Here is a 24,448-nt window from a genome sequence, read left to right on the forward strand (position 1 = left end):
TTGGTGGGGGTATTACTTAGAATATAGATGCATGAGTGACTGACTCTGTTTGTATGTGTTTTGAAGACAGCATTTGTGCACGACTGTAGGGGTGGATGACTGCGTATATGTGTGTGTTACTGACTGAATGACTGTCTCACTAGTGTCTTTATCAGTAACTACATATGTTTTATTGTAGTATATGTGAATATTGATGTATATAAGTGAGTATATGTGAGAGTAAGGGATTGTAAGAGTTCCTGTTTAAATAAGTATGTGTTTCTATAAGCGATTGTTTAAGAGAGCAAGTATGTGTAAGGTTCCTAAGAAGTAAGGTGGTAGTGTGTGTATAGCTGTATATGCAAATAAATGGATGTTCAATAGTTTATCTGCATGTGTGAGTATGTGTGAGTATCTTTTGGATGACTGTCGGTGTGTAACAGGATGTATAGGTGTATCACTACATATGATGAGTGAGTATACGTATGAGTGACTATATAGAACTGTTGGTGAATGAGTGGATGTGTATATAGATGGTGGAATTATTGAATTGGTTGTTGTAACTGGTATGGGTATCTCCATTTTTTTGAAAATTTTAGTTTCTATTTTTGAATATGTGTTTCAAGGGTTACATTGCAGTGAAAGGAGGTCTGTCACTCTGTCACAAGGATGGTGTCATCAGTGATGTCATGAGTGATGTCACTGACCATGTCATGAGTGATGTAATATGTGACGTCATCAGCAGTGCATTGCACGCGCAAGTTATAGTGAGTCCAACTAACTATAACGTGGGAATTTCAATGTTTTTATGCGAGTAAAACTTCCAGCTAACTATAACTGGTGTAAAACCTATGGTTTTTTCAGTGAATTTCATAGGTTTTTTAAATGCAAATCCCTAACTATAACTGGTGTGAAACCTATGTTTTTTTCAGTGAATATATATACGTATGTATGTATGTATGTATGTATGTGCCAGGAACTTCGTCAATACACCATTGGACTGGAAATAAAGAACGAACCGGACCCAGAATATTGTGCCAATTTCACAATAAATAAATAAATACACCTATATATAAAATTACAAATATTGGATAATGTCCATTTTATTTAATAATGTTAAATCTACGCCAATATTTCATCATATATATACACACAATTATCAAAAGACTAAATACCAATATCCATTTAATTGAATTCAATAATCTACATTGATAAGAGCTTGTGCAAAATCTGCCTATAATGTGTAAATGTATGCCGTTTCAGAGTCTATTTTGACTGGGATTAAAAGTCAAAAAAGGAGGATTAATAGTAAAAGCCCCAGTGGGCTAAATTTAATTGTGGATAACTGCAACTACACTGCCCATAAAGTCATGTTACACCCTGTACAACTAAAAGTAAAAAAATATTTTTTATATATATACAGTTACCCCTAGTGATAAATTAAATCATATTTTAAAAAGCAGTTTTTTGTGTTATTAAGTTTGATGACTTATTTTGCAAATTTTCCTGACTATGTACTACTTCGTACCGATATATACATCTTACTGCTTTCTGTTGCTGTCTACAAGCATGTGTACAAGTTCTCTGTCGCATTGAGGCCATTGGGTGTCTTGGTATCGAGCTCCAGAATGTATCTGGTCTCTAACAGTCTCAAATGTGCTTCCCTGTTGCCCCCTCTACGGAGTGGCGGCACCATGTCTACAGCATAATAGCGGAGGCAGTTGAGATCACCTCTGTGGCAAGAGTTGACATGTCTCGCCACAGGGTATGCTTCATCCCTGTTGTTGACTGCTCTCATGTGTTGGGAGTATGCGCTTGTGGATCTGCAGCTTAGTGCTACCCACATAACGTAGCCGACAAGCACACTCCAAAAACAGATGACAAAATCTGATTTACATGTCATCTTCTTGGTAATCAAGATTGGTGCCTCACTGAATGGGGACATGTAGAACGTTTTATTTATCCCCATGGTGCATGCCTTGCACACAGCGCACTTAATGAATCCTTTGCTCTTCATGAGCCAATTATCTTGGTTCACCACCTCCGGGCTGCTCTTTACCAGCATGTCGCTCATAGATCTAGCACGACTATAGGTTATGGCTGGGTAATTAGCAAGTGTTTTACCTATCACGGGATCCCCCATGACTATTGGCCAGTTTTTTCGAACAATCTTTTATATTTGTTTGTGTTGGCGGCTATACCCAGTGATTAATCTTGGTTGGCCGCCCACATTGATCGTCGCCTTGTTCCTTTCCTTGGTATTGCCTTCAGTGCTGAGCAGGGTGCTTGTACTGTTGGCTCTCAACATTGCTTTTTCCACCAAGACCTCTGAATAGCCTCTTTCTAGAAACCTTTTCTTGCTGCTAAATTGTGCTGTCAAGCAGGTATCATTTGTACTACAGATTCTTCTGATCCTCAGCATCTCCCCGTAGGGGATGCTTCCGATCAGATGACCTGGGTGCTGGCTGGACGCATGGAGAACCGTGCTACCCGCGGTCTCCTTGCAGTGTAACTCGGTTTGCAGTTTGCCTCCTTCAATATAGACTTCCACATCTAAGAAGTTAACCCTGTTGTCACTTATCGTGCAAGTGAATTTTAAATTCAAATCATTAATATTAATATCTGAGATGAATTGTTCAGCTTCTCTAGACGACCCCCTCCAAATTATAAAGAGGTCGTCTATGAATCTGTACCATGACACTACTTTGTTGGACATGACCTCTGCGAATGAGACACCCAGGACCTGCTCCTCCCACAGCCCCATGTGTAAACATGAGTAACTGGGGGAAAAGCAGGCCCCCATCGCAACTCCTCTCAATTGTTGAAACACTTGATTTTGAAAAAGAAAATAATTATTTGTTAGACACATTTCCAACATTTCCTTGATCATATTGTTGTGTTCCAACATGCATACAGGTCTCTTATTTCAGAAATGTGTGACTGCTTTCATACCATCAGCATGGTTAATACTAGTGTATAGTGCAGTCACAGCTAGTGTGATCAATAAATACTCAGTGTCCCACACTATTGTCCTGATTTTTTGCAAGAAGTCCATGGTATCTTTTATATAGGATGGCAAAGATTTCACAAAGTCTTGGAGGAAGTGGTCGATGTAGCGGGACACATTTTCGAAAGTCCCACCCCTGGCCGAAATAATGGGCCTCCCTGGTGGCTTAATCCGTTCTTTGTGAATTTTTGGAATTAGATAAAACACCGGGATTATTGGATGGTTTGTTTTTAGAAATTTCAGTTCATCGCCACTCAAAAGTCCTTGTCCTCTCCAAGAATACAATTTAGTATTAAACTTTTCCCAAGCCATCTTTGTACTTTGCCATTCACTCCTGCTGTAGCATTGCCTGTCATTGAGTTGTCTCAATGCTTCCTCCAATTATAAATGCATTGGCCAGAGGACGATATTGCCTCCTTTGTCTGATTGCCTGATGACCACCTTGTTGTTATTTTGAAGTTTCTTCATCAGGCTGCCAAATGCATCGTTATATTTTGTTATTTTTACTCATCGTTGTTCTATGCAGTTTCTTAAGTTCTGCTATTACCAAGTCACTGAATACATCGATGTTATCATGTGTCATCACCGGGTTAAATGTCGATTTGGGCTTGAATGAAGTGTTCCCTGGGGTGTTAGTCTTTGTTAAACTGTCATCGTCCTGGGTGCCCTCTATATCTCCTTCTCTTAGAAGTTCCACCAAGTCACATTGCAACTCATATTCTCTTACCGACATTGTTGTCAGTCCCCCCTCCCTCCCGTTTCCTGTGTTAATGTCAGGGGGTTTGCGCGTTTTATGTTGGTTGACCAGGTACATTTTTCTTAGTTTTAGCTTCCTAACGAATTTGAATAAATCCATCCTGGTCCGCGCATAATTGAGGGTGCTTGGTGGACAAAATGATAACCCCAGCGATAAAGTACGCAGTTCTCCCGGACTCCGCTGCATATCAGTTAAATTCACAATAGTCATATTATCACTTACTTGTGATTTCATCGGCGATTCCATCTTTTGTAGGTTTTCTTTTTTGTTGCTTGATTCGTGGTTTTGTTTCGCTGCCCTACATTGCCTCCGTTGTTTGCGCCTGATGTTGCGCCTTTGGTTGTTCCGGAGTTTGAGGCATGGGATCGCAAAGATTGTTTGCGGTCGTGTCGCAGGCACTCCACTTCCTGACCTAACGACCCGCTTTGTAAATATATATATATATATCATGCTCCAGGTGCCCACAGGCAAGGTCGCACACAGCAGCATGTGGTTTCGGGTAAAAGATAACGCCATAGTCCAGCTTCTTTACAGTTCACATGTCGGAAGTAGTAGCCTGACGCGTTTCTGAGCTTTCGCTCTCATCAGAGGCACGACAAGGTGTTTGTGCCGCTTAAGACACGCCTCAGCAGTCCATCAATTAACGCCCTCAGATGGGCTTCTCAACTACACACAATGAATGCTGGGTCTTGTAGTTCAATGTCTCAAGTACAGGATAAGGCACATTATTTAAACTGTTGCATTTGAAGCCCTCCAATGGGCCTCGGACTGTGTGCTATCCATAAATCCCTCACACGCTGTTCCACAATGCGAGCTCGGCAGGATTCCGAGCCCCGTGGCCCCCTATGTTCGCGGGGTAGTGCGGTCCTTCGCGGCTGGGCTGCCGCGTATTACATCATGCTCCAGGTGCCCACAGGCAAGGTCGCACACAGCAGCATGTGGTTTCGGGTAAAAGATAACGCCATAGTCCAGCTTCTTTACAGTTCACATGTCGGAAGTAGTAGCCTGACGCGTTTCTGAGCTTTCGCTCTCATCAGAGGCACGACAAGGTGTTTGTGCCGCTTAAGACACGCCCCAGCAGTCCATCAATTAACGCCCTCAGATGGGCTTCTCAACTACACACAATGAATGCTGGGTCTTGTAGTTCAATGTCTCAAGTACAGGATAAGGCACATTATTTAAACTGTAGCATTTGAAGCCCTCCAATGGGCCTCGGACTGTGTGCTATCCATAAATCCCTCACACGCTGTTCCACAATGCGAGCTCGGCAGGATTCCGAGCCCCGTGGCCCCCTATGTTCGCGGGGTAGTGCGGTCCTTCGCGGCTGGGCTGCCGCGTATTACATCATGCTCCAGGTGCCCACAGGCAAGGTCGCACACAGCAGCATGTGGTTTCGGGTAAAAGATAACGCCATAGTCCAGCTTCTTTACAGTTCACATGTCGGAAGTAGTAGCCTGACGCGTTTCTGAGCTTTCGCTCTCATCAGAGGCACGACAAGGTGTTTGTGCCGCTTAAGACACGCCCCAGCAGTCCATCAATTAACGCCCTCAGATGGGCTTCTCAACTACACACAATGAATGCTGGGTCTTGTAGTTCAATGTCTCAAGTACAGGATAAGGCACATTATTTAAACTGTTGCATTTGAAGCCCTCCAATGGGCCTCGGACTGTGTGCTATCCATAAATCCCTCACACGCTGTTCCACAATGCGAGCTCGGCAGGATTCCGAGCCCCGTGGCCCCCTATGTTCGCGGGGTAGTGCGGTCCTTCGCGGCTGGGCTGCCGCGTATTACATCATGCTCCAGGTGCCCACAGGCAAGGTCGCACACAGCAGCATGTGGTTTCGGGTAAAAGATAACGCCATAGTCCAGCTTCTTTACAGTTCACATGTCGGAAGTAGTAGCCTGACGCGTTTCTGAGCTTTCGCTCTCATCAGAGGCACGACAAGGTGTTTGTGCCGCTTAAGACACGCCCCAGCAGTCCATCAATTAACGCCCTCAGATGGGCTTCTCAACTACACACAATGAATGCTGGGTCTTGTAGTTCAATGTCTCAAGTACAGGATAAGGCACATTATTTAAACTGTTGCATTTGAAGCCCTCCAATGGGCCTCGGACTGTGTGCTATCCATAAATCCCTCACACGCTGTTCCACAATGCGAGCTCGGCAGGATTCCGAGCCCCGTGGCCCCCTATGTTCGCGGGGTAGTGCGGTCCTTCGCGGCTGGGCTGCCGCGTATTACATCATGCTCCAGGTGCCCACAGGCAAGGTCGCACACAGCAGCATGTGGTTTCGGGTAAAAGATAACGCCATAGTCCAGCTTCTTTACAGTTCACATGTCGGAAGTAGTAGCCTGACGCGTTTCTGAGCTTTCGCTCTCATCAGAGGCACGACAAGGTGTTTGTGCCGCTTAAGACACGCCCCAGCAGTCCATCAATTAACGCCCTCAGATGGGCTTCTCAACTACACACAATGAATGCTGGGTCTTGTAGTTCAATGTCTCAAGTACAGGATATATATATATACACACACCACACACACACACACCACACACACAAAAAGATTCATACTTACCTGCTAAATACTTACATTTCGTTGTAAAGACATGTGTGGTAAAGGTATATGATGCATGGTAAAGACAGCCGTCGTAAAGGCATGCGTGCTAAAGATGTGGTCGTTGTAATGACCGCATTGTAAAGGCATGCGTCGTAATAGGTTCATGGATTCGTCTTGCATCCTTTCTTCATATATATATATATATATATATATATATATATACATACACACACATAGAACAAGAACGCAAGGGTTTGGAGATTACATCTAAGCAGAACTTTACACGAGTGGGGCCAATATACACCACACTTTGTTCCTGAAAAAGGAATGGGTCTGTTCAATCAATCATACATTGATATAGCGCGTCAAATTCCTTAGGGGTCTCTAGGTACTGCTCAGTATTATGAATCCACACAAATTGAAGTTCAAGTCAACCGCCTAGGACAGTCCTATGGCATGCAGAAGACATGCTTGATGTATCTCTCCAAGTCACAGAACAGGTTCCGTTCCTTGGAACGAATATGGATAGGACTAGGCCTCAGTGCACATGCTAGATTAGAATGTCAACCAGAGCAACAAAAAGTCAGGACAGCAGTTTCATATGCAGTTGGGTCACTCAGAGCAGGAGTACCTGTCCATTTTCCAAGCAGGGCACATTCCCAACCCAACAAACAGTATAAGATGTCAATTTCAGTGTTTGTCTCGAGCAGGCCATCCAGACCTTTATATGCGCCCCCAGTGGAAAAGCAGTACTAGGCTGCTACTTACTTTACAGAGAATTAATATTTATAAATATGTTAAATAAACAGCTGTGATTTATTTACAGGCCAACTGAAGTAAAAGAAAAGAAGCTCACAAGGAGTCCTGCACAACTCTTACTTTTGGAACACTTTCCTTTTTAAAGACCTCCTACAACAAATTGTAAAAATATCATAAATCCCCTTCAAAATTCAAAAAAGTGTATTTCATCATGCAGAAGTGTTTCACCTTAGTACACAAGATTATATAGATTATATAAGTGCATTGAGAAGCTTTTTTTATAGAAATACCTGCCTCCCCTTACTCCGACAACAATGCTAACAATGAACTAAGAGGCAAGTCAGTTATGTGCACCCTCTACTGGCCTGGGTTGCTAATTCGAGGTACTCTTATATGTGATAATTAAGAAAAAAGGGGCAAAGTGAAATAAAGCAATTGCCTAGGATCACACAATTTGGTCAAGTGGGGAAGTCAGGACTGATCTCAGGTTTGCTGGTTTCACACTGCGGCATTCAACCACTAGATGTATATATGTATGTGTTGCTTACCCTATGCCCACCTCACACACCATCCGACCCCATCATGCAGCCCTTGGTCTCACCACAGAACAAACCTTTTGGCCCTGGAGAAAATGTTTGTGAGTACTTATGGTCTAGAGGTTAGCAAGGTGGACTAGAAAAAAAGAGGACAGGCAGGTAGAGTGTTGTGTGCTTATACATTGTTTGCACAGTTGCTTAATACCTGCCCAGTAACATTTGTTATGACCTCAGGGCTCTGGTTACTTACTACAAACACGCCTGCCTTTTACTTCATTTATGTAGATCATATAACAAACAATACGTTACATGTGTTTTAATGTATTATGATGTTGCAATTTTAGTTCATGCATTTAAATAATATAGGGTGATCTAAGTAAGGCTTACCGGTATCCAATAGAGATAATTACGGGTAAGAATTCAATTAGCTCGGAGGCAATACAAATATAGGGACCTTCAGGTCTCTTCTGCAGAGCAGAGCAAGTCAGATTCCAAGGTGTGCGTTACTCCGCCACCAAGGACACTAGCTGATTAACTGTTTTCTTATAGATCAAACCTGGCTTTGCAAGCCATGAATGGCAACATGAAGCACATGTGGTACAGAACACAAGTAAGGCGTTGTTAAACAAAGGGTTCTTGATGGTCGGATCTATTGTTCAGCACCCCAATTCTAGCAACTCCTTTATCCTTTAGCACAGAAACATTTGGTGTGCTCTATATGCTTACAAATTTGTTGTATTCTTGAGAGAATTTGTTTAAGTCACTTGGAGTCTTTACGAATTGGGATTGAAATTAAAAAGAGCACTGTCCTGCGGCATCAAACGACCTTGATCTGCGACACTATTCAACCATACTAAGTAGTGTGTCTTGGTGGTGACAGATACGTCCTGACTAGGTTCAGGTTTGATTATTTTCATCGCCTGGTATCCTTTCCTACCACCAATGATTGGTCCAGACAGCTCTGCCCATGTGACACTCTTTCTATACAGACTACAATACATGTGACTCTCTTTTGTAAATTCTATACGAACAAATGTACTAAATGGATTATGCCTGTTCTAAAAAAAAAAAAAAGGAGCATGGAGGCAATGTCGCCCAGCCTTTTTATTGTTACAGTTATTAGAAAATGTTTATGTAATTGCAATCATGGCTGGTTTTCTGAAAAGTGCAATAAGAAAAAGGAAAAGATTAACTTTTTTAAAGAAATAATTTTAATATATGTACTCTGAGGATAGCCGATGGATGTATTTTATCTTGTAAATGAAATTAAATGAAATGAATTGTATTGTTTATGATATTTGTGGCTTTTATGGTTTTTATGATATTAGAAAATCGAATAAAGCATTTTCAGACTCAGTATTATTGAGTTAACCCAGAAACAGCAATGTGCTAAAATGCTTGCATGTACTCAACTATTGTAGGACTAGCAGCTCATTTGTAACTTTAATTATGCACGTGGCTGAACTATAAATTGTGGCATTCAAAAGATCTTGCCACTATTTAAAGCATGGTGCATGCTTAGTATGATGTCTACATATAGAGAGGTCGACACAGAGGCTGAGGCTTACATGTTAAAGGAAAGCTTGCTACAGATCTAGAAAGGAAGAGCACTCACACTCTGTAACGGACTGCAGGGTATTCCTTCAGCGTGTCGCAGAGAGTAGCAATTTGCTCCGCCAGACTCTCCATCTGCTTGTTCTTGTCCACAGCACGATATGGACTGAAGAAATTGTGGAACGTTTCTGGTGCATCAAGGGAGTACACCTGGAAGTACACACATGAACGTTAATAATAATGAGGGCTGTAGGCTTGAAAAAGAGGTACTGAGAGTGTTGCATGACTGGAGATTTGATGAATACTGCCTTTTTTCTGAAGTTTAAGCTGGCTATATTGTGTGTTGGGACCCATAATGTATTTAGCAGAAGACAGCAATGCACAGGTGTGGGGGCAATACATCTATTGAAAAACAAAATTAATATCAACTTTAGTCATGTGGTCAACACAAGTACAAGACATCTACTATAAAGCACAATTCAATACCAACTTTAAGCATGTGGTTAGTATATGGTGGTTGTAGGAGTTCAAGTTCCACTTCCACTGGATGGTTCCATGAAAGCACCCCGAGGGGAAAGTTGCAACAGCTGTAGGTTTAGGAAATGTATTCGATACAAGAGACCCATTTCACAAAGGACATTTTGGGGGACGTAAAGTAGTACTACTTCATGTACTACAAAATGCAATTCACAACCTATGGCATGAGATCTGCACCTCAGTCTGTTCATAATGGAGATTTCTGTCCTGGTGGTGGAGCTCTCCTCACCGAGTATAAGATTTAGTAGTTATTGTGGCAGGGAAAAAGGGGAGTGGTGGGAAAATAGCATTGACAAAGCAAAAATGATGGACTTATTGGCTTTGTCAACGCTTGTTCCCGGTTGTGATGACCTTTAATTGTTTTATTGTCCAATCTACTATTGCTTATTATTCAAATTAATTTTCGACTCACACCATCCTTCCGAAGGGAGGCGGGCAGGTCACGTGTGACTCTAGAAAAACTTCAATCTGCAAATCTCTTACTACAAATAAGTAACCGGTTTCTTTTGCAGCATGACTCTCTTCTATATTCATGAGCTATGCATTCCTTAGGTAGTAGCTTCAGCTCTTTCAGCAAGGTGGGAGCAAAGCATGGGTAGAAAAGAAAGCATGTTTTAGGGACTTGTGGCTCACCAGGGCTTCCCTGGTTGCCAAAACATCCAGGAAGCAGTGCTTTGTGAACTGATGACCATGATACTACTGAAACGTATTCCATTGATGCAGGCTTTAGCTAGGAAAGCGAACATTGCTCAGTCTTTCCTTGTTGCCCGTGATCTTTTTTTTGGCAGTGCTCCCCAAACTTTTTAGAACATTGGCGACCCACCTAGCTTTAATAGACATGAGTGGTGCAAATGTTTTAGTTAACTAAAACATCGTGTACCAGAGCAGTCCTTTACAGAAGGCACATTTCCCACTGAAACAGCCACAGAATTTGACTAGACCTACAGTTTTACAGATAAAAACTATTGAGCACACAAATGACAATGAGTGGAAACCGGGTTTCAGCAATTATCATTTGTGAATCACCAAATAAACTTTCTTGATCCTATTAAAACCTTTGTTTCTATCACACTTCGAATTACAAAAAAGTGAATTTTTTTGGCTTTAGTAACTGCTGGTTGTGTACACTTAATTTACAGGTATTTGCAGTTTGCGGTCTTTCACAAAAAAATTAAACCCTACAGCGTTCCCTGATCCCGAGAAAGATTGTCAAATAATTCACTTTACTTTTCTTTCTCTGTTTGGAGTTTGTAAACACTAACACCAATGTTTAAAAAAAAAAAAAAATGAGGAGAAATTTGTCAGACGACAGTCTGACATTTGATCTCTGTATTTGAAGTGCAGCAAATATAACAAGTGAAATACATAATTTAGGGATCTTTATTTATTGCTTAAACTTTCGCGAACCACCAAAAATCAGCTTGCGACTGACTCACACGGCCTGTATGCAACATTTCTGAATAGTTTGCACTGCATCTTGTCTTTGTTTCTTTGATATAGTTGGCCCCGTTTCTATATCCTGTGTGCCACAAAGAACTGATGTTTTTTCTTAGCGTTTTAGTCTTCTCTATGTAATATATAGAACCTCTCTTTACAAGAAGTGCTGGCAGACTCTTTCGCCTGTGTTTTGATTGTTATAAAAAAAGAGGATAGCTGGATAGATGAAAAATAAAAGCTGAAAAAATAAAACACAATAGGGAAATGAAACATGAAAAATAAAACCCCACCCCAAGAATACATTGTGGGTTGGTTCTAATGGCCTTGTGTATTTGTAGGTCGGGTTTCAGGACTGTGAAGGCCTGCAACTTAATTACTCTTGATGAAGAGCAGGCTATAATTAAAAAGGCGGACTTTAGTGTGAGCTATTTAACTTTGACTTGTGCATAGGTACAAAATGGTGTCTAATGAACTATACTAGTACTAAATTAAGATTTCAAATTGCTGCAGGGGTAACAGTGGCGGATTTATTATTTTTTCTACTACAGAAATTGGTTACATACAGGTGTAGCAAGAGTTATAAACACATGTTCTCCTCAATATGCAACTATGGATGAGTGGTTTGCACAGCTGTTTAACCTTTTCGATGCATCGGACGGCCCCCAGCTGCCCAACGTCATGGTGGGAGTGTGCGTCGGATTCCCCCCCCCCCCCCCGGCAGAATGTCCACCGCAGCGAAAAGGTTAAGAAAGTTTACAGTCTACCAAGCCTATTGAGTACTTCATTGCAGGGCCTCAGTTAGCTAGCCTAGGATGTTCTCCCTTGTGAACAACCGCATTACCCTTGTTCATTAAGATGAGAAGCATTCTTGCATGGAAGGTTTCCTTGCCTCACTGATCACTTCTATGAACCTCTTTGGTACGCCACATCACCAGGCTGAGTTTGTCTGGTTTTGGGTGTTAACCATTCCTAAATGCAATATTAAAAGATCGTATTCACCCTGCTGTCTCCCATCACAATGAGGTATGAATACCATGACTGTTGAACCCAGTGCAGGATAAATTAGATCAGCCATGTTAGTCTTCCTGCATTTGTTGATCACTAATGTAATCAGTGGGACTGGTGGAAAAGCGTAGTCAAATGTTCCTAATGAACTGATCAACAGTGCATTCCCTTGGGACTGGTAGTGTTGAAACTCGGAAGCAAAAGCTTTGATATCTTGTGTTTACATGGGTTGCACAGAGGTTTGTGACATTCACCAAACCGGAAAGATTGTGTCCACCACTCCTTTATCCAGGTTCCATTTTTGGGATATTTGTTCTGCTCTGCTGAGCTTGTCCGCTTCTAAATTGTCCTCTCCGGTTAATTGTATTGCTTCTATCCGTGTGTTCTTCTGAATACCCACCTCCACATGGTATTGCGCAAGTAAGTTTACCTTCACCAGACCGTCATCAACACAATGACAGATGTGACTCCTGTTTCCTCAGGTGCTCGGCTGCCTCAAACATTTTATAAACATTCTTGAGGTAGGCTTTATTCCAAAGATAAATACTCTGAGCTGATACTGAATCTCCCTCCATCACAAATCAGAGACATTTCCCGTGCTCTTGTTCATAGGACAATGGAAGTAGGAGTCTTTTACATAGATCTTCTCCATGTAATGTCCCTAGTCTTGCTTTGGGATGAATTCCTGTAATATTGTCATCTTTAATTTCTGTGGCCTTTCAATATTGATGAGAAATATCTGATCCATTATAGTCCTAGTTTTGGTTGTACTTTTCCTTTGGAAATCATCTATCACACCTTTCTCTTTTGGTGGAATGTTGAGAGGTTTCGTCTCCAACTCTAGGCAATATCTGTGCTGTATAATGTTCATCAGGCACTTGTTGGGTGATGTATTTTCTCATTCTTGTAGGAAACCCCCCAGTTCGCCCTGTTGAGTTGTTGGAGGCAGACTGTGTACTATTCATTTGTTTGGATGGCGCCCCTTGAGTTTTGGTATTTTACTCTCAATCTGCTCAAAAGGACAGTCTCAGTTGTCTTGGCTGAAGCCATTGTGGGAGTCGTGCCTTGTGTACCTGATGTTGGGCTGTTTTGAAATTAATGTTGCAAGAGTGGAAATCCTGTAAGTTTTCTGCTAATTTGTGTAACCTTTCTGAAAAACCTGGTCACCTGTAAAACATGATGCTACAGTAGGTCATCTTCCGCAAGAGTTTGGATATGTAAGAATCAACCTCCTCCTGAAGTGAGTCTGCCTCCACATTCAGCCAAATGTCTTCCTCCTGTATGTCCTCTACTGGTGGGACCTGGGAGTCTTCCTCTAAAAAGTACTCCGACAGTTCCTCCTGAGTTTCAGTTGCTGGTGTTATTTATATCTATTTTGACTCTGGACCTTGCAGGCTTTCATCAAATTCCTTTTTTTGTATTAGTGCTGCCATTTCAGCCTCACACTGTGGCCTTTTGACAGTAATGAATTTGTCCATTGGCTCAGCATCAGAGCTCTCTTCTTTTTGGGAGGAAGTATTATGTCCCTCTCTTTCGCATTCTCTTTATCCTTCCTCCAGTTTCGATCTCCTTCTGGAATATCATCAGTGTTTTAAGTTGTTGATTCCAATATCTTTTCTATTGAAACCAGAGTGCTCTTCATTTTTCTTAGCCATATAGAATGCAGATGTTTTGATGTCGACAGCTGTTTGCCCATCTTAGTAAATTTAGTTCAGCTTGCACTTGCTCAGAGTTTGAGGCTTTGAAGGCAAAAGCTTTTTTTGCTGTAGACATAAATATATCCAAAATATTTTCTGGTATGTGTTTGATGCCTAAACCAAACAATGAAAAGCACTTGATATCAAAACTTTGCTGTCCCCACCTCACCTCCCCTACCCCCAGTCTCTCTAGTCTCCTCAATCATTTCCTCATCACCCAAAAGTCAGTTATCCTTCAAGGATACTTGCTTTGCATAGGTTATGGTATAATGCACCTGTGTTGGTTGTCCTGGATAGGATTGTCTTGCATGCCTTAAAGCCTTCTGACTTATGGAACTAAAGTCGGCATAATTTGAAAAATTTGTGCATGTCTTTCTGCGCTAGCTTATGAACTCAGGACAAAACCTAAAGTGAATATGCTCCAGCCGTCCTGCCCTGAAATACTAGGATTGCTGCAAACTCCTGATGAAGCACTGAACGACACATGTGGTCAAAACCCTATCGGAAAAGCCAGTCTCCTTTGTGTTTTTTAGACGCTCTTCTACGGAACTACTGATGTGATATTACTGATAGAAACCCATGTCACAAGGAAGAAATGTAGCTACCTATGATGCTTTTCCACTCAGATACTAAAAAGACTTGCAGAAACCCCCAACTCAAAGAGTAGAGTATTGGAGGTGAAGTGTCATCCTCGCTCACACGGAGAACATCACCACTTAACGCTTTACAGACTACACTTCACTCATCTGAGAAGTCCAACTGGCCATTCCATCTCCCATACAATCCTTCTCTTGGGAGAGCTCTCCTTTCTCTTGATCTACTGCTCTCCCACTTACAGACACATTCGTGGACTTCATAGGTAGCAACAACTTCTCCCTCCACATATCACAAACCGAGAAACCTATCTAAGGTCAGACATTCGGAATAATCCAATTGCTTGCACCTGGGCCACAAGATAGGAAAGTTTACGTCCAAGACTATTAGTCAAAGAACATACTCATTCAGCAGGTCTCACACACTGGATGCAATATTTAGTGAAGACAAGCAGGTAGATTCAGAGGTAAGCTCTCCTCAAGAAAAACTGGGCAGCAGAGGTAGGAAAGCAGTGGAATTGATCCAGCAACTGTTTCCAGTACCAGCAAAGAGGAGGAAAATATATCCAAGAGTTATTTGAGAGAAGATAAAAAACAAGGGAAATTAAATAATCAACTCTAAACTGAAGTATCTCAATACAGCTGCACATAACATGTATTAAAAAAAACACAAGTTAACAAGTGGGTTCTTTGGTGTTAACAGATGTTTATTGTTAATCAACTCAATGCTATTCATTTTATCAATCTTGGGAGGATGAAAGACTGAGTGTACCCACTGCAATTCGGACCCGTGACCATGTGGTCTAACACAGATCCCTGCAGTGAACACATTAGACCAATATACCATCCAGCGTAGCACAACATAAAAAGTAACATAATTGTGAAAGGAATACAGAATGCATGACAATTTTTTTGTGTGTACTGTGCTCTCCAGGCTTTTTAGTGAATTGCCTTCGACGAGCTAAGTAGCGGGGCACTGCGTCATGTGACACTAAGGGTTATCAAGAGACCACCACTATCTCTATAGCCTTTCATCAGATTTTTTTCAGCTGCAATGCGCGCTTCAACCTCTGACTCCACGGCTCACCTGAGATTCGTACGGCAGGAAGGCCACACTGATTTCCTTCAAGGTCTTAATGGCTTTGGTGACTCGGCTCTTGCCCAGGAGTTTGAATAAAGGTTCGGGACAGGCTGCAAAAATCAAACAAACAAGAGTCAGGAGGTAAAATAAACTAGGGCAGATTTAAGCAGAGGAAGCCAATTGTATTTGAGCATCATGGGAGAAGGATGCTAGTTGGATGATGCCAGGAAAGAGAAGCACAATATTAGACAATGAACAATAGGAGAGGGGGAATTCTGGGGACAGTAGGGATAGGCCAATTAAGCAAAGAACTTTGGGTCGGGTTGGTGCAAGAACAAACTTTATGGTCGGGTTACTACTGCGAACCACATTCAGGAAGAAATTCATTAAAACATTTAAGATAAAATAAATACTCGAATTTGTAGAGCGCAGCTAATCACCCATGAGGGTCTCTAGGCGTTGTTCCTAGGCACAGGAGATTAAGTGATTTGCCTAGAATCACAGGATGTTGTGCCGATGCGGAGACTCGAACCAGGATCCCCAGCCCCAAAGTCGGCGGCTCTGACTGTTATGCTACATCCTCCAAACCACTAAAATCATTTAAGCTGTTCCATGCTAGTGCAAAGGGTTTTTGGCTCAGTAGTGTGGGATGACGAAGGGCTCCACGGCAGGAATTGTGGGCAGGAGATGGCAAGAGGAGGAATACAAAGGTGCCTAGTATTGGTCTTTTCCGTTCTGTATCCACTGAGGAATGAATGCAGAGAAGGTTTGGATCTGTTGCAGCACCCATGGCAGCTTCAACCTATATCATGGGACAGAAGGAGTTCTGCTAGATTTGGCAAGTGACTGGCTCATGGCCTTGGACAAGAGCTGAATATCTGCCTTTGTCTTGTTAGACCCGTTGCCGGTACACAAGAAACCATCAGGTCCTGTGCAACTTCTACAAAGCCTAGGGGGTATCCATGAAGTATCATTGCTGGCAGACAGAATACAATAGATACCAACAGTCACCTGTGGGTGCAAACCCCCACTGGGATGACCAGAGGTTGCTGTCAGTATCAGTGTTTCATGTGTAGACAACACAGCTGGAATAGATCATTCTGAGACCTGGCATGCTAAGCCAAAAAAAAAAAAGCTGAGCCCATCAAGTTTTGGGCATTCCTAGGCAGATCAGAGACATTTCTGAACCCAGATGGCCCACATACTAAATTTAGGCTGATAAATGCAGAACATCTTTCTGGAACTCAACAAAGCCAAGAATGAAACACCTTTATATTTGAACTGCTAGACGTCCTTGGCTGAATAAGGTCAGTGTGAGTGGACAAGGAGCTCAACAGCTGTTAACAAGTTGTTCTTCTATAAGGTCCTTTGATTGTTATAGTAACATGAGTCATACATGGCATCAGGATGCCATGTAGGAGTTTTCTTGGAATGCTCTTGTTAGCTTACTATCTGGAGTCACTAATCCACATGTTTGTGCTTGTACAAATAAACTCCACCACTGCTCTGCAAATGCATCGTTTTTCCTGTTTCAAACTAGAAGGCTCCAACTGGTGCACAACACAGCCGCTGTGATACCAAATGTGGTCTTTCAGTCACAATATAAACTTGGTGAAGTGTGTGATCAGCCTAGTTTACTTGCAAACCTCCAAGCACCTGGATACCCTCTCGGATGATTACTGCACCATACAATCATGTGCACAGGCATGCCCTTACTAACCTGTACATACATTCTCTCTGGTTTGGGGGTGCAAGAGAAGGGATGGTTTTAAAATGTGATTTCAAAAGTAAAGAAGTTGTAAACAAAAATAACATTACTTATTACAATGGTAAAGGTAGGAAGAGAAGTCTGTGACGATTTCCCAGGCATAAATGTAGACTGAAATAATTTTCAAACTGGTGTTTACAGGACATTATGGGGGCGACTTCCTGTCAAGCTTCTATAAAGTCAACAAGGTACATGTACTGATGAAACACAGTCAAGGGAACGCTTCCTCAACATGCAGGTTACTCTTTACATGGCCAACTAAGAAAGGTAACTGGTGACTTCTGGTTTCCCAAGTATAGGTGCACAGGGTGTGGCATGCAAATGCTTTTCTCAGTTTATTCTAATGTTTGGCTAACGCCGTTGAACTTTTTGCTTTATCGCATGTCTAAGACACCATGCCATGAAGAACCATTCTTGATTCAATAAAAAATGTAATCATCTTCTCCCAGCACCAAAACATGTTATATGCAGTGCATCTATCCATTCAGGCATCATTCTTCCTTCCATCAAATAATCACGGACCACTAGCTTTAGATTTCAGAAGGACTACTGGAATTATGCAGCAATTGAGGCATAACTATTTTGCAGGTTTGACTAGATTACATGGCAAGAAAAGACGAATTATGTAGGACGATGCACCACATTCTGTGTCATTATTATTCTGCTATTTGGTCATTTTAACACCGCTGCACTGCATGGGCACATATTTCTTTTTTTTTTAAAGTAGCTTTTGATCCATCTGAGCTAGTGTAAGAAGCGTACTCTTTATAAGATATATTAAAATGAGATATATTGTGAAAATAGTCCAGGGGTTTCCTTATGAGTGGACAGGGGCTTGCTCTAGCAATCCCAAGGTGCTCTTCTAGGGGGTGGTCTGGTCGAGCAGCCTTAAGTTTATCAGAGAGGAGTGCAAGACATCTGCAAATACACACAATAGTCAATAAATGATGCACACAACTTAATAAGGAGATCCACACTAATGTATCAAAAGAAACACTCATTTATATATAGGCACCAGAATCAACATGATCAGGCAAGTACGTTTTTGAAAAGAAATAATTGTGTTAAAAAAAAGTCAACACACTGCAAATTTTAGAAGCTGCAATGTTAACCTATGGGAGGATTAACAAGTATGGCATTGAGGGACAGTACAGCGAATTAAGAGACCTATCTCCTGGACTTAAGGTGAGTGGGAGGAGAGGTCCAAGGCAGCCCCAGCAAGACACCACCAGTAGCACTAGGGCGGCTGGGTGCAAGGGTGCAGTACAGCGTCGGGTGTCCAATGGAAGTCAATTGGGATCAATCTTTGTGAAAAGAGGCTGCAGGTTCTGACTGGGAGGCCAGGTGGCTGAACCAGCAGGGAGGCTCAGGCCTCACGATGTTTAGGGACACCTTTGGTTCTCTTCTCCAAGGGCTAGTGTAATATCCTGTTGTAGTCGCATTTAACGCAAGTAGTAATGTCCCTTACAGGACGGGTGGCTTTGTGGGCTCTATCCCCTTACACAGTTTTACCGTTACATGAGGGAGGTGGTGGTCTTTACCCATTTCTCGATTATACTCTACCCATTCTAATGTGGGTGTGGTTGTATATTTTTCATGTAAGTCACCCTGCGCTGCACATTGTTTTATAGCGCGAGTCACCTTGTGCTGCACGTGTTGTTTATTGTCTTAGTGGGGGTTAGTCCAATTTACATGGTGCACATTACAAAGCCTTACTTTAGGGATGTTAGAGTGGGTGCTAGTCCCATTTCTACAGTTTGCTTTGTCATAGTGGATAAGTCACTTTGTGCAGAAACGTTGATTATACAGTGTTTAAGTCACCTTGTGCTGCACCTATTCTCGGAGTTATATTGTGTGTAAGTCAACCTTTGCTGCTGTTCGTTGACTTTATGGGTGTTAGTCCCATCTATCTTTGTTTGCATTATGGGTCTCTCTCCCATTTTTTCAAGTTTAGTCCATTACACGAGGGTGGCAAGTTCTGTTTCAGTTCCTTCTTCACAGTTTTTATGTTGTTCCTGCCATTAGGAATCTATACATGGGGTTCAGTTCTCCCATAGTGGTAGAGTTCAGGGGGTGCGTGTCTCCCGTGGTTTCTCTTCACAGTGCTTTGCGGTGCATGGTTAGATGCTTCTTTTGCATCTTTCATGAGTTTAAGTCTCACGTGTCTTTTCATGTGGTGGTTTCTCACTTTGTTCGTGTGAGCTGAACGTTCTTGAATGTACTCTTATTTGTTTTTAATATGAAGGGGGAGGATGGGTGATATTTCATGTGTGTATCTATTCATTCTTCTTTCCTCCTTTGTTTAGTCTTCGTTCTCTCTCGTGAAGTGGTGTTTTTCCTTGCATCCCTGGGTTCTGGACTTTTTCCTTCATTTGTACATTGTTATGCACAGTCGTTATCTTTTGGTACTATTTATTTAATTTTTAATTTTTATGGGGAGAAGTTATGTAATATCCTGTTTGGTGTATAATGTTCCTATGTACCTGGTTCCTAGCTGCTCGTTCAGTGTGAGTGTTCTGTATGGAATGTTGGTGTGATGGGACATGTTTGGAATGCTTGGGTGCCTGGTGTGAGTGTTGACAGTTGAAGATGGGCTGAGCAGCAGGGAGGCTGCTCCTTGTGGGATTGCTACTACTGATGTACATGTAACTATGGATGTTCTACAAGATCTTTTCAACTTGCAACTACAACTTAATAAATATACATGAAACTACATCCTGGCCATGGAGTTCATTACTACAGCCAGGGGTGTCGTATCCAGAGAGGTCCTTAGTCGTCAGTTTTTACTCACCAGGAGCAGTCGCCGTAGAAGGGGCCAGCAAACAGATGCTGCAGGCATTGCCGGCAAGTCCACAGTGGGGAAACACAAGGTGTGCTTCGAGGCTGGAGAGTCTGGGGAACACTTTGGCACAGTTGGCCCACTTCAGCTCAGGTTAGGCAGCTCGGGTGCAGTGGTGTTTTATGGTGTCTGGTTTCCATGGTCTTGGAGCCTCGCAGCTCAGTCTTTGGTACCTGCAGGATGTTAGGGAACAGTTCCGCTGTCCTGTGAGAGTATGTGGTTCCTGGGGAATCTTCATGTCAGTCTTTTCTGGTGCCAGGGGCTCTCCTAAATACTGAATGTAGTGGCATTAGGGGAAGTAGACAACAGGCTACCTACCACTGGGGTCACTACACCCCCTTTATGACCACTTCCTGCGGGAATTGGGCATAACCCTGTCCCAGAATTCCTAAGTTTGTCATCACCAAGATGGCCAACTCTGAAAAGTTGTGTCCACTTCAGGTGGCCCACCGTAGGGGTGGTACTAGCCTGGGGTGGGCAGGCCTGCCTGACTAGTTAATTTTCTAGGCTTTTCAGGTGCCAAAGGGCTTTGGACAAAGGGGGACGGATTACTCTCCTGTGAGGTGAGCCAGACTCACATTTCAAAAGCAGCAGCTTCTTTGAAGCTCCCCTGCCTTGGAATGATATTAAGCAGGTCATCCTGCTCAGGTGCTCAAAAAGATTAAAGAAAAGGGGTAACCCTGTGTCCCTCAGAAACTGGGTAGTTAATGGTTAAACACAATAGTGGGTCTGTTGGGTAAGACATTACTTTGACAATGCTATTGAATGCAATTTCAGATTAGAAGCTCTCTGTTACACATATGCAATGAAAAATAAATGCTCAAACAATCTAATGATAAAGTTCATATAGCCAAGCTATGATTTCATGTAATTTTATATCAGAATTCATTCATGTTACATCTGAATTACTTTATTCAATGAGAACATTTGATTCATAATTTGACAGTCAATAACAAGTGAAATTAGGTGACAATTGGCGAAAGGTGCTCGGTGCATGAAGCAATGTACAGTGAAATAAAGTAATACATATATACAATTATAAGTCCTAGTGTTCTTGTAAGGGATCCTGGAGTTTCTGGACCTCAGGTGGGCGTCGACGTTTCGACCCCAGTGCGCTCCAGTCGGTGGGCCCGGCGGGTCTTTTTCAAGACAGCTGTGTGGAGGTAGACAGTATGTGGATCAGGAGGAGGGGTCTCTGCCTGATGGGGTTCCGCACGGTGGCTGGTCAAATCCGTGTTAGCTGTTTTCAAAACTGGTCAATGTGGGAGGAGGTGCTGTGTCCCTCCTCTCTGCTGTGTGAGTACAGCCCTGTGAGTACAGCGACGTTTTGACTAGGGTTGAAACGTCGACGCCCACCTGAGGTCCAGAACCTCCAGGATCCCTTACAAGAACACTAGGACTCCTTGGGTGAGAAATAGCTTCTGGCCAATCTAACTCTTGTACATAATTGTATATATGCATTACTTTATTTCACTGTACATTGCTTCATGCACCGAGCACCTTTCACCAATTGTCACCAAATTTCACCTGTTATTGACGGTCAAATTATGAATCAAATGTTATCATTGAATGAAGTAATTCAGATGTAACATGAATGAATTCTGATATAAAATTACATGAAATTATCGCTTGGCTATATGAACTTTATCATTAGATTGCTTGAGCATTTATTTCTCATTGCATATGTGTATCAGAGAGCTTCTGATCTCAAATTACATTCAATAGCATTGTCAAAGTAATGTGTCTTACCCAACAGAACCACTATTGTGTTTAACCAGGTGCTCAAAAAGGCTTCTCTGTCCACTTGTACTGGCAGAGATGGGGCTGACCAGCACAGTGGCATATCTGCTCATGAAGGTATGCCCTCACGTGTAGTATAGTGCATCCTGCCTTAGGGCTATTAGGCCTGCAGTAGGGGTTATATACCTATACTCCATGCAGTGTTTGTGGGCATGGCACACAGGTGCCATGTTGTTTTTTCACTTTTGTCTGCACCAAGACACGCAGCCTGTAGTGGCAGTCAGTATGTGCTTGGTGAAAGGCCCTTTAGGGTCGCAAAATTAATGCTGCAACCCTTAAGGGTCCTCTTGGGCCTCTTTGCCCTAGGTATTCGTTGTACCACTTACTAGGAACTTATGAGGGGTGCCAAAGATTTTGCCAATTGGGGCACAACTGCACAGTTTTGGGAAGGAGATCTGGCACTGGGGACCTGGTTAGCAGGAACCCAGTGCACTTTCAGTCGAAATCACCTCAACTATGAGCAAAATGTGGGGGTGACACCGTCAAAAAGGGCTACTTTCCTACAGCTAGAAACAAACTTTTAGTAGATTTTCGAAATTATGCAGCAAAGGGTTGAAAGCAAGTAACTCAAATCCTACATTATGCGGGAAAGGATGTGGTTGCAGAATCTCCAAATTCTAATGACCCAGGTTATAACACGCTGGGAATATCAGAAAAGCTTTGCTTGTTGCATCTTGTGCTAATTTAGAGAGCAAAATTGGTGGAGAGCAGAGATCTATACACTGGAGTATTTATTTCAGCATGAGGTGAGACTAAGTGGCTTTAAGAAATATCTAGTCAGTAAGAATAAACTGTTTTGACAGCACCTATTGAAATATCAATTTACCCAAGTCCTATTTGCTTAGCTTGTCTTGCCTGGGGGATAGCAATTGTGGTGTCACATTCCATTCTCCTTTAGAGTGTAAAGTAAACTACAACCATTCCGAGAGGCAATGAAATATTACTGTATTGGAGTACTATTGCAGACAGAACACAATGATCATTAATGTAGGCAAAACTAAAACATTGATTTTCTAGGCAAAGTCGACTATATTCAAGGGGTACTTAAATAATCAAGCACTGTAACTGTCAATACCCTGAAAGGGTTGGATGCCATGTGTAGGAGTTACTCCCTTAAACCGCCCATAAGAGCAGGCCTTGCTAAGCTATTGGCCCAAGCTCTAAACAGAACAGAATTGTTTGCACTTGACCAAAGATGTCTGTGTGGGACTTTCATGAAGAGCAGAGTATAAAAAGATGGTTTGGACTCCCAGCAAACACAATGATAGAAAGTATTTGCTAATATTGCCATCTTGAAGCATGAACCTTGCTTGCCACGCTAGAGCAGTCGGCTGTTTCTATGAATCGGAGTATAGTTCAAATAAGAGTAAACGGTTGTATTTAGTTTGAGAGGTCCTATTTAGGGATAAAGTGGTTAAGCTACCTGTTATTCTGTACATTTACTACCCTCACCTGGGTACTCCTTTGTCAGATTTGTATCAACCTTAAGCTTATGTAAACTAAAACAGCTACTAAAAGAAAAGGGGCAAGTAGCAAGTTCTAACCTAGATTCCTATTACTTAGTGACTAAGAGCCCTGTAAAACATTTTTACCGATGGGCAGGTTCAAAAGACATATGCCTATCTTGCAGCAGCCCGGACAGCCAGACAAGAGATGTGGCCTTTAGACTACGGGTTAGCATGGAATTATCTTGCTGTGTTTTGACCACTATCAACTCAAAAATGCAGTAAAAAGGGCTTCTTTCCTTGCAGTTTGTGAAACAATTGGGTTCTGTTGACGTAACACACCCCCCACCCCCCAAAACATACACACTGGCTTTGATGCAACTTTGACTGGACCCCTGCTGTCCATGTTCCCAGTACCAGCTGTGTTCTTTCCCTAAAACTGATCGTCAATTGGCCCTTCAGGACCCCTGTAAGTAGCTAGGAAAATGTACATGTGTACCTAGGGCATTGGGACTGAAAAGGGTCCCTAGAGACCCCTCACTTAGGCCATGCAGACAGCCACTTCAGCACGGATGGCCTGGTGCAGACAAAACAACAAAGTCAACATGGTGCACTGCCTGTGTGCCATGCCAGCTAGCACTGCCTAAGATATAGGTATGTCACCCTTCTAGCACACCTAATTCAGACCCAATGCAGGGTGCACCACATCCCAGGATTTGGCATATCTGCATGAGCAGATACGTCCCTCCAATATTAGGGAATATTCCTTAATATTTTAAGTGCCGGGGAAGCTATAGAGAGGACATGGACTGGAAACTCGACAACTCGAGTTCCACAGCACCATGATGGCTTCACTGAACACAGGAGTATTTGGTACCAAACTGCCTTTCACAATAAAGCCACACTGATGCCAGTGTGGGATGTATTGTGATATGTACTCAGAGGGCACATCAGAGGTGCCCCCTGAAAACCTAACAACCTGGTGTGGTCACTAACTGGCTTTAGGCAGTCTGCCACACACAGACATGTTTCTGGACCCCTGGGTGGAGAGCCTCTGCTCTCTAAAACAGACCAATGTCACATCCTGGGCAGAGGTGTC

The 24,448-nt window shown here is 42.5% G+C and overlaps 1 protein-coding gene across 1 annotated transcript in view; it reads right to left on the reverse strand.

The window, feature by feature from the left end:
• The window catches only part of STXBP2 (syntaxin binding protein 2), a 326,348-nt gene that overhangs the window by 139,747 nt on the left and 162,153 nt on the right, over nt 1-24,448 (reverse strand). Inside the window, exons 6-7 of the mRNA XM_078682512.1 lie at nt 15,504-15,607; nt 9,209-9,357 (exon numbers count right to left, since the gene is read on the reverse strand). Of these exons, the coding sequence (XP_078538638.1) occupies nt 9,209-9,357; nt 15,504-15,607 (253 nt within the window). The remainder of the gene's footprint in view (nt 1-9,208; nt 9,358-15,503; nt 15,608-24,448) is intronic.

Source organism: Lissotriton helveticus, chromosome 1_1 (assembly GCF_964261635.1).
Source record: "Lissotriton helveticus chromosome 1_1, aLisHel1.1, whole genome shotgun sequence".
NCBI lineage: Eukaryota > Metazoa > Chordata > Amphibia > Caudata > Salamandridae > Lissotriton > Lissotriton helveticus.